The following is an 11,800-nucleotide window of genomic DNA, read 5'->3' as shown; positions in this document are numbered from 1 at the left end:
CGGTGCGAACGTTTATGTTGAAAGTTCGTACTTGCCAGAAACAGTTCGTGATCAGCACACAGCTGAAGGAGTCGATCTCCGTTGTCTGTGCGTCGAGCATCGACTCCGAATCGACCACCCAAATGTGATTCCAAGGAGCTCAGACGACCTACTTGAGCATTCAAATCGCCTGCAAGGATCACAATGTCAGTGCTTTTTGCCTGACGAGTGAGCCTGGATAGCTCTCGTTAGAAAGTATCGTTCTCCGCATCAGAACTGCAGTCCGTCGGGGCATAAGCCGACACGACAAACAGGCACCGCTTTTTATGCCGCGAGGCATTGAGCTTGATTGAACTGGATAACCGGACGGCGCAGAGACGACTGTTCACTGGGATCCAATCCAGCAAAGCGCGTTCAGCTCTGTGGCTGAGTGCGACTCCCACGCCATATATTCCACGATTCATCGCTCCTGGGTCGCCGGACACACGGAGGGAGAAATATGAAAGCGCTGAGTTCATCCTTGGCGTTTTGAGATGCATAACCACGCTCTGGTCTTGTATGCGTGTTTCGGAGACACAGCATACATCGATTTTAAGGGAGTACAAGGTTTCAGCAAGCATTGTCTGTTTGCCAATTTGACATAGAATACGGACGTTAAAAGCTCCTATATAGAAAGGATCTCGTGGATTTAGAAAGGTGTTATTTTGTTTATCTTTTGTAGGTATCGAGGAGCATAAGGACCTTCAGTCAGATAACTGACAGTCAAATGGCCCAGCGACGTTTGCTTGTGTAGTGGGAAGGGGTTGGGGAGGGACATCGGTGGAGGCTGAACTGCACGGGCAAATGATACTTCCCGGTTGCCCAGGCCGAGGAAGGGGGTTTGGTTGAGGTACCCCACCTTTAGCCTTCGACTCAAAAGTCTGACCCACAAGGCAGTGGGATGACGTAGGGGGGACCCTGACCCTAGCGTCTGCCTCAAAAGCCTGACCCACGAGGCAGTGGGAGTGTGTGGGGTTTTGTTCGGGGACCCTGCCCCTAGCCTCTGACTCAAAAGTCTGACCCACGAGGCAGTGGAAGAATTTAGGGTTTTCTTTGGGGACCTTTCCCGGAGCCGACGACTCAACAGTCTGACCTGCTCGGGTGCAGGGGGTTGGCCTAACCCGAGGGTGCAGAGAATAAGGCATTACTGTCCCATTTCTGATGCGGCTGCGCACAGCAGGTGCCTTTTGAGCAGCCTTTTAAAAGTATTTCGACCGTATTGGATAGTGCACCGGCGGTCATGGTCAACCGTTGGGCGATCGGAGTGTGCGGTTTTTGGGGTCGACCTTTTCTAACCCGTCCTTCCTCAGGGGAAGGCAGCATCGCTGCTTCCATAAATATGGACCTGCTGGTCGCCTGGAGGAAACACCTTACTGCCCTCACACTCCTGTCGCAGAGGACAGTACGACTTTACTCCCATACCGCTTCGTAGCACGATTACTCGTAGTACGGGGTCTCACTGCTCTTGGTCTGGCTGCTCCCCTTTGGCCTTCCTGGCATGGTTGCACCTTGTGGAACGAAGTTCCAGCCAGTGTAGCCCGCGGGATCATTGCAGCACCGAAGCCCGACCACCACGTCAAGGTGGCAGCTTTAGGTCGGGGGTTTGTATCTTTGGTATAGTTAGGACCTGAATTCTGAATTTCAAATATGCGAGTCGAACGTGTTACCATTGGGCGGACGTTCCGTGTCGATCTATGGTTGTGCATACTTGTCTTTTTTTTAATCATGTTTGGGCACTCTTCACAAAAAGAAATAAGTCATTTCCGACGGAGTGCCTTGGTTTACTGCTCCTCCACCGTTTACAGTTGCTCCATTTCGTTGTAGATATTCCTATTAGAAAAGAAGTCGGAAAATTTAACACCCTTGCAATTTGACGCCTATTACTAACCAATTTACCCTAACTTAGTAGCCAAGAATGTGTCTAGGGAAGATCACTATTGCCCAACCAAGAAAGTCTGTAGGTGTACAAATCTGCAATTAACTTATAACGTCTGAGCACTGAGAGACTTTTTCCGTAGTCCACATTCAGACAGGGTGGAGATCAGTGTATCTTCCTTTTTTAACCTAACGTAGGTCTTGAAATTTCCAAGCGTTCTGTTTGATCCAGTACACTGCGCACCCACAGGCAGTATTTGTTTTCTACTCAAGCAGCTGGATCACGTGCACCCAATCATTTAGGAATGCGGACGTCGCATATTACACCTCAATGGTATTTCTGAAAATATTTACTATCTCGGCGTCAGCAACCTAAATTGTCCCTTAGAAAATTGTCTGCATTTGAGCACAAATTACCACATTGGGAGAAGTCTCTACGCAACAAATGCTCTGGTACGAGACATTTGTGACCAACTTCCAGGAATTGACTAATTTGCCGCTGTTTCAGGTTTAGTAAAGGTGTTGTGGGAACATATGAGGAGTGACAAAAATCCCTATATGTTACCCTATATATTACCGAGATGAACGAAATGGGCGTTTATTCAACTTTCTGTGGCCATCCTTTATTACGCAGTTGAAGCAAATATAAGTGACCCAAGTCGACGTGGTGGTACTTCATTTCTTTGAGCTGGTCACTTCGTTTGCAAACATTTCATCTGGCTTTCGAGGCAACGTTGTGAGCGCTCAGCAGAGCGACAACCAATTATGAAGAGTAAATCGGAATTACAATAATGAGGATAAACATACATGATCAAGTATACTCGGTATAGCGATCTGTATGAAACTTATGGGCTATGGGAATCTGTGGTATCAGCTATCAAAGCACAAATAGTGGACCTACGTAGAGCTAATCCATTTTTTTTAGAATTACGCATTATAATTCATGAAAAAGCTACCACCATGCAACTAGAGGGAGAAGAATCGATATATTTAATAATAACTTGGATGTTCTCTCCATAGCCTGTCGACTGTTTCCCTCAAACGAAGCTTAGAAAATACGAGTCTATCTTTGATTCATATCTTTTGATCTGAGCCTCAACCCTTTTCCACGATAAGCCGGTTGCCCAGATTGTTTTGGTAGTCCATGTAGAGCCGTTTGTTAGCGTGTCACTGTAACCAACACTAGGTCTATGAACAAACGCAGCTCAGTACCCGCGGACGAAAATTTTTCTGCTGAAATCTGTGACGTTTCCGAGGTTGCGCGTTTTTTTTCAGTGCAAAGAACTATAGTGAGTGCATCTACCCGCGATTCCCCAATGTGCGGATGTTTTATTGGGCAGATAACGTTTCGTAGTCATCAAATAATTATAACTACTAAGTCATGAATAATGAAATGAAATATGGGAAGCATGGAATAGAGCCACGATATGCTGTGTATTAATTTTGTACCCAGAATGTGTTCACGCTTTTCGTGGCCTACCGTAAACTCGTCTTCCTGGAATTTGCCGAACACCCGTTTCTGCATCGGACTTTGCTTCGTACATAAAGGTACTCGGGAATCGCTTTTGAGAGTGAACAGAGAGTAATGACACCCACGGACGCCTAGGTGTCTTTCGAATGACGATATGTTTGTCATAAATTGCGACTCAATGGGCCCTGACTAATACTTTGTTGCACATATTGGAATAAACTGTATATAACCTATGGCTTGACTTGTCCCTGCAAACATCTTTATATCGTAGTGAATGCAGAATATCACTGCGAACATCTCCGTTTACAAATAGCGTTGAATATTGGGCTCTGTCCAACCAACACCATGAAGCGGTAATACAAACTTTGTTGCCACAGCTCTCTAAGTGATTGCCAACTATAGTCTGCTGCCTGCCTTACTGAACTGAACAGCGGACAAATCTTCGGATAGTAGTATTGTTGCAGCCTTGCCTTCAGTATGATAGCTTGGATAGTTAACATATTTATGGACCGTTTCACAGGTCTCTTTTCTTCTCCGAACAAACTTTTTTGTGTAGCCTGCAAACTAGAGCACATTCCACATCCTGTTTTTCCTCTGGACAGGTTTGGAAAGCACCTCAGTTATGCCGGCGTATAAAATCTTAAGCAGTGAAGATTGTGTAGAGTTCCAGCAAGATGAATTTAGTTCAGGTGTAGGAAAAACAGGCAGCGCATTACCTAAGATGCCCAGTTAGCTCATTGAACACAGCTTGCATCCCCATCCATACATGTAAGAGAAGTCAATCGTGAGGCTACCAACAACTGAAAAACCACTTCCATGAATACATACATTATGGGCGGCGGAATGTTCTTATAGGATGATGTGTCATTGTAAAAGTAGAGGAAAAATTCATAATCGATTTCATAGCCGTGATAACACAAGTGTAAAATTGTATCGAATTTCTGCGTAACCGGATTAATTCTGATGTCTAAGTCTGCAACATTGTTGCACAGTTCTTGGAAAGGAGAAGCGTCTGCTGTTATTGGTCTGAGAGCTTAATGTTAGCTTTTCTATTACGGTTGAAGCCAGTGGATCGGCGTTCCAAGCAGTTTAAACTGCAGCGTCTTTGCAGCTCACAAATTCGACTGTCACACCAACTTATTGTCATAAATCAGGTTAGCAGACTCAGCAAAGTGGGAAAGCGTTCTTTGTTCCCTCAACCACCCTAGAGAGTTTGTCCGTCGCGAACGTTCAGTATCAGCACAACTGGATGCGTCTTGACCATTCGGTTGCCTCATGACGCTTGCGGCTTTTGAATTTACAACAATATCCTTTGTTTACTACTTGGTACTGGCTTATAAATAACCGGAAAATCACGGTTGGTGAACAGGGTAACCACCCAAGGAAAACCCTATGACTAAAGTTTCTCACTGCATAGAAAGGAATCATCCTTGCATATCGAGAACAAGTGGCTACCTTGCCTGATAAAAAGAAGTGCATTAACCAGCGCGGTTGTCAGCCGACTGAGGGCTCTTGAGAGTTTACACCAGGAATAAAAGGTCGATTGATTTAGATCTAACTCACCTTATTTACTTCGTACTCCGGTGATAATGCAACATGCAGAGTCATGGCTTTCGATGCCTCAAAACGAGGGTGATTGAGTGCATATTTGTTTCGGAGACCACGTTGAAAACGTGATCGTCACCCTTCACACTTCTCTCTGGTCATGATACGTAAAGCATTCTTGCACACGTCGATCGACCTACGGTGATGCCTTCTACATGGCAGGCTCAATGGTCTCAGAATGGTAGACCCATTTGTACAAGCCACCATCGGCATTGCTCTGGGGTGTTTTTGGTCACATTCGAAAAGCGAACAATCCAGGGTCGTATGTGGTCGCTCATGTAAACGTCGTATACAACCACTGAGCAGCAAGTTGGGGCACAATTCGCGGATCACTGCAACAAAGTATATCCGAGTCTGGACAGAATCGCAATGCTAATCAGTTTATAGGAAAACCTGTGCAGTATTATCCGAGGGGACCATACGGCGGGATTCGTAACGGCTGTTAGCGTAAAGCGTTCTCAGATATAATATATAGATGTTATGTGAAACGTACGTGTGTAGAAGTAGCACACGTAAAAACCCATCAATGATGCCATTTTTCCCATAACGAATTTCCTGATATCATCATCATCATCTCATTCAACAAGCTGACCATTTAGCGTGCAGAACCAGACTGTTCGACGTCTATGTAAGTGAACATAACCAGAAGCCCGGTACCCATGCTATCCGTGGCAAGATGGGTGTATATCTTGTGCGAACATGACGTAAAAATGTTATTAGGACCAAGGACAAGGTTCACCTGCGTTGCGTCAACTTCCCCGAATTCTAGGAAAATTCTAATTAGTGTGATCTACTGTGTTGTACAGAGGCACCCGTGAATGTAATGAGACTCACCCGATCACAGCTCTAGCCGACGTTGTCATTATCGAAGCTTTGCTGGGAGCCGGACCGTATTACCTGATTAACCCATAATCCAGCTATTAATAGTTTACTCAACAAAATGGCGCCCACGGAGGCAGTTGTATATTACTTGAGAAGTAAAGAATCTTTAAGGCTCATTGTATTCTGCTTTCCGTACTGTAGCAACGCGTTGCCACTGCCCAACACGTCTTTTTTAGCCTTCGATTATGTGGTGAACGTTGAGGAAGATGATAAGAGGCGACCGAAGAACGATCTTTGTGCCCTTTTTTCAGACAGGACCAGATTGGGCACTGCCTATCATTAGGGCTTCCAACTTCCAAACTTCTTGGATTTCTGCTATTCTGCATCAATAGTATAGACGTTCACATACAAAATATCACTGCTGCTTTTCTTACCCACCGCAATCAGAATCACAAAATAGTTATCTTCTGTGTTATCAGTTGAGGGATCGGTCAACAAAACGTCCTTCAGAGTTTGAGTCAAGAACTTCCCGAATCGTGACAGCGGAGAAGCGAAACTAGGATTGAAGTACGCCATGAAAAATAATGAGTCATCGTGTTTCAGTTTCCATGAACCCTTCTAGTTTGTGCATATGTGCATGTAAATGCCAAGTTGTTACATAGAATGGCCTCTTCGGCGATCAGCCGTTTTAGGGAAAAGAGTTTATATCGGATAAGTAGCATCCAAATGAACTCGACGACAGAACGGCTGTCGTGTACACATGGTTCTGTCGGTTGACCCATGGCAAAGTTTAATCATTGGAGAATCAAAACAAAGCCAATGTGTTCATTGTGGGAACGACAAAACAACTATGGATACACAGAAATTTCGTGTTCTCTACCCCCGCCCCCCTCAGCCCCAAAGCCCACAGGCTGAACTGTAATGCTGACAAATGAGTCAGACTTTCACTTCTGCCAAAAACGATTAAACAGCCCACAACACCGAAGACAAACATAGGATAACACAGCCTCAGTTTACGTTAACTTCAGTCTGAGAGAAGAGGCGGCCAGACCTGCTTGAATCCTGTGGCACTCCCGTCAGTTGTTTTTGGTTGTCTGTTTTAACGTGTAACAGTACAGTAATGAGGTTTTCGTAGTGTTTGGTGACATTGGGCCGGTTATCCTTGATTGAGAACCAAAACGAAGCAACGTGTTGTTGCAACCTTTCAGCGTTCCGGAAGGACCAGGTTTTTCTCAGGATGCCGTAGTTGTACATCTAATGCGGCTCATTATGACTTAGGGTTGCCCACCGTTTGTGGTTTCCCTTTTTACGCTACAATTTCTACCACCAGTTTGGCCGTGTTGATACGACCAATACATACACACGTTGTGCACGACATTTGGAAGGAGTATCCTTATTGAAGCCTAGACTACCAGTGGGCGTACACGATTTGCGCCATTTTTAGTTGATAACTAGGTGCTGTTGATACTCGGGGGACACTGTTATTGGGAAAGACAGACATGGCAATCCTACTGTCGGAAGATATGATCCAACAACTGGGAGCAGAGTTGCCGGGTAATGGTCACTGAGTGATGGTGTCACAAAATTTATTTGCTCCTCATTTCTGGGACAGTTGGTCCACCAACTGAGGTATTATTTTTTGATATTTCACTACACCGGTGGGTCCAAGTCGTTGTTCACTTTCTGCCCTATCTCCGGTACAAGCTAATGGCTTGTATTTCGCATTTAGCTCACTAGGCGATTCATGCTATAATTTTGCACATTGTTTTATGTTGCTTGTTAGATTAGATGATGATGTCGCGTTCATCTTGAGTTTCGGTGCTAATCGTGCGAGCTAGATTCAGCTAAATGACTGTCATGACCTCTAATTAGTACACCGTTATGTGTGAAAGTGAATCATGGAGCCTCCCGATCACGTATCCAATGACGTCTTTACAGAACAGCCGACTTTTCATTGGTTGGTTGTCATCGGGTGATGACCAGTGTGAAACGCTTCACATCTCCCTCTTTTTTAGGATTTCTGGGATCCCCACTACAAATGATGGTAACGTTTGCCGTGCTGGTGACCACGCACGTCAGTTTATTGACTAAATACTTCATTTTAATGGCGAACGTGACCAGATCGATCGAATACGTTTAATGTACTCAGGCGCCATCATCATCACCAGTGGCAGTACAAAGTCAGTTTTCAACACCGATGCTTCGCTGCATCGGATTATTTGAAAACCCTATTGTGAATAAAAGAATGGAAGTGGATGGTGAAAGGACGAGATGCTAACCCAATCCACTGACTCCAAGGAGCACACACATCCGATTTAGAGTGTTATTACAACCCACTGTTTGGGTTGGGAGGGTGCCTACCTTATAAGGGACGCATCAGCCTTTCTCGGGAATACCAGAAATACATTTAACAGGGACACTATGGATAAAATTTTTGCTATTTTCGGATACCAGTTTGGAACAACTGGTTGAGGATTGCAAATACTGGTCCACATGCAGCCATTAACTAAAAACTGCAGCGATAAAACTTCCTTGGAAATCCGTGGTACTGTTGGTACGACACGGAGTTGTAAAAATCACTGCCTCATGTGCCTGTGACCTCATTGATCGCTAAAAGTCCCCACAATTATGGACCGATATTGTCCGAATTCTGGTGAACGTGTTCCTTTGCTACCCAAGGATCTCTTCCCTCGCCGCAACCAATCCCTCAGCCACAAACCTCGCTCGACAACCGAGATCTTGCTTTTATTTCCTCGATTCGTGTCACTTATAGGTCAATTAATCAGGGCAAACTTACTTAAACTTTTTAACACTACCTAAATGGAACTGTCTGATTTGAAACTGCGGGTGATCCAATGCTCAAGCCATCTTTTTTCCCGTGGATTTCATAAGTGAAAAGTTTGTATTGTTGTTTTGTGTCTGTACTCTAAGTGTGATTCATCCTGCAACAATTCGCACAGAGTTGTACAACATTCATCCGCTTAGATTCGTTTGTCGGTAGATCGAAGTTAGTGCGCATTTTTTCTGTACTTCTTCCTGATTTCCTTCCTGGTTTGGTTGTTCACAAGGGGCTAGATGGCTCAGTGCTTAGAGGGCGAATTTACTGACCGGAAGGTCCGTGGTTCGAACCTGATTTCTGCTTCTCGACTTCTCCTGTCTAGGCTTTGGCAACCTGGCAGTATCCCTCGCCCTCGTGCTATCTTTGGGTGGCATGGTAGCTAGGCATCGGAAAGGTGTTACAGCTGAACGATTTATTTGGTCGTTCACAAACCAGTGGATAACTTACTGACTTTTTTGTCATTTTTTGTGGCGGTCACTCTTCACTGAGTCACTGTGAGCATTTGGTTAGTTTAGCACACTGATCGTCGGCATGTCAACCTTTGTTTCATCAGTCAACTAATAACTCTATGTCTAATGCTTGACATCAGCCACCCTAAATAGGGGTTTCTCAGCAAATACACGGTACCATCCTACGCCCATTTGTAAGTACCTTGGAAGATACTAACTAATGGTGGCATTAGACAGGAAGTGCTCCTTTAAACAATACTCTAACGGATCATTTTGCAATCTAACCACACATGTGCGATTTGGGCCAGCACCGGTAGCATCTTACGTTGCTTACTTCCGGTAACCAAAATGCTGCACCTCCCATCTATCTTCCGTCCTTTCATCTTAGCCTTCACTTTTGCCCAGTCTATTTAATAAAACTTGTAGATCCCATCAATTATTTTGTTGTCTTTATTATCATCCAGGATGTTTTTAGTGGCACAAATTGACCCTCGGGCATATGATCGCCAGTGAATTTGTAAAGCCAAACCAAATAATGCAGACAGTACTTTTTCGGCAATTACACCAAATTTTTATTGCAGGAAAATCAATAAACACTGACTGATTCGCCGTTTGCCGTTGTTTTATGCCTACCCCAAGAGGCCCATGTTCTTCACTTACTGCTCTCCAACATGTGTACACCGTGTCCCGGAAATCATTTTTGGTGGACGTACAACGTATTTTCCTAATTTTCTGACAATAGTTTACAAAGAAGTTGACCTATTCATTCGACGTTTCGTTTGTTTCTTCCAGTGCTTGTAAAAACGCATAAATACCGTCATTGGTTATAGGTTGGAACGACACATCATTTGTTGAACGGAATAATGCAAAATGTCCCCGTGATTAATATGAGATCTTTTGTGGTCGAGACTAAACACGCGCAGGTTGTAAGTAGCTGACGGCTGTTTTAACGAAAAAACGTGTGGGTTACGCAATCAACCAGCTTAAACCAATGTATACACTGGGCTGTCGCAACGTGACGTCAAGCTGTCTGGCTTTTTATGCCAGATGATGTGCTGAAAAACGTGGCAGGTTCACGTGGGTAGCACACCACGCTTTGTTGCATTTCCACCACACCCCAGAGTCTGTGATCCTGGAAACTTTGAGTGAAGACTCCTTATATGCAGTTATCACGATCTTCACTGGGTTTGAGCTGAATCTGTCGGACAACTTCCACCAAAACTAAACCAGCTTTGCAACAATCAGTGCGTTTCTACGTCACTCAAGTCAGCCCTACCTCAGTTACTACCACACACCATCAAATTACTCCGGGTGCTTCGTTTGCCTATCATCTGTTTCAGCGTCACAGCGAAAGCTATAAATCTAAAGCTGCGATCGGTGTTTTCGGGGCGGTAATCCAGACAGGTCATGGAATTTATTGGGTTACCAAACGAATGGTGCGCCCCACAATGTTTTTATGTCACTGAAACGCCATACTAACGGTTTGAAGTTAAACTAAGAAATGACAGCATGTCTTTATTACTGCTGAAAGTACTGAGTGCACGCTGTTTGATGCGTCTAATTTTTAATGGGTCGATCTTTAATTTCTCGGCCATCGTTTGATCACGCGCATCTTCCTGTGAAGCACGCGCTAAGCTATTATCACAGGAAGTAACTGATACTTTCCAAAGCACCTTTCAAGGGACTCTCTAAATTATTCATGTAGCATCTGATTAACCATCTGAAAAGCTAAAAATTTTTGCAAAGGTTCGTGATTCTGTTCGCGATGACCAAGCGTTCATGTCACTTAAAGAAACCGAAGGTATTTCAATCGGTAAATCTAGCCGCAGCTTTGCCTTTATGCAGTGTGATCAGCCAAAGTGCATGTGCTTATCACGCTCCCGTAATTCGTTATACAGAATTAGGATCAAAATAATGGAATTTATGAAGGCTACACTGTACTGGAAAATTCGTCAAGTCCAACAGCTGTATACTCTACCAAACTATCGTCATACATTATTGCACAAAAATCCTGTGGCCAGCCGGATTTTCACAACCACTTTGGGTGTTGCTTCCGCAATGTTGTCCGGTCTCCTGTATTACAGTGTTATTAGTTTATGGGTTCGTATTTTCCATTGTACACTTCTAACGTCACCTGAATTTCGAACACTGATCCTGTGCTGTGATTCAAGCTCAATGTCTCCCATCAAAAAGGAAGAGAACTAAGAGAAGACCTTCTGCAGATAGGACCCCACCCATTTGCAGCACTGTCAAATACATTAGTTTCAAGCTGGTCAAAAGCAATTGTGAATCAATGACGGGCGACCTGACAGTTATCGGGGGAAGGCCCGAAGTGACTTTAAGAGCGAATGAAAAATAGCCGCGGAAATGCCACAATAAAATTTTCAGAATTCTATTGTCGTTCAAAAGATTTTAAACTTTTGAGAAATGCTGGCATCTCCATGGTGGTAGAGTTCCTTATGCTATGAAAATTTGTCATGCTATTCAGGCAACTATGCGTCTCCCTTTCATGCTCCGAGTGACTGATCTGCCTAGGACCTTTCGTAATGCTCATCTTCACCTTAAATTCCAGACACAATACAGAGAAAGTCATCTACTTCCTACTGCTGGACCGAAAGTTACGAAATCCAAGCGCAGACGATCCGGAGGAAATCCGTTCAAGGAGTAGTACACGTAAGTTTATTTCATAGACCCCCTTGTTTCATCCGTCCAATCCAGCTT

The 11,800-nt window shown here is 44.3% G+C and overlaps 2 protein-coding genes across 2 annotated transcripts in view; one reads left to right on the top strand and one right to left on the bottom strand.

Annotated features, from left to right (window-relative positions):
- Nucleotides 1–11,800, top strand: part of T265_01413 (hypothetical protein) — a gene marked incomplete at both ends in the record, with an annotated part of 56,024 nt that overhangs the window by 17,984 nt on the left and 26,240 nt on the right. Inside the window, one exon of the mRNA XM_009165439.1 lies at nt 11,652–11,752. Coding sequence (XP_009163703.1) covers nt 11,652–11,752 — 101 coding nt within the window. The remainder of the gene's footprint in view (nt 1–11,651; nt 11,753–11,800) is intronic.
- Nucleotides 6,167–6,367, bottom strand: T265_01412 (hypothetical protein; the record flags this gene model as incomplete). Its single annotated transcript, XM_009165438.1, has 1 exon — nt 6,167–6,367. One exon carries the CDS (start codon nt 6,365–6,367, stop codon nt 6,167–6,169), a length of 201 nt encoding a protein of 66 aa, XP_009163702.1.

This window comes from Opisthorchis viverrini (assembly GCF_000715545.1).
Source record: "Opisthorchis viverrini unplaced genomic scaffold opera_v5_15, whole genome shotgun sequence".
Taxonomy (NCBI): Eukaryota; Metazoa; Platyhelminthes; class Trematoda; order Opisthorchiida; family Opisthorchiidae; genus Opisthorchis; species Opisthorchis viverrini.
This window is presented reverse-complemented; position numbering and strand designations above follow the sequence as displayed.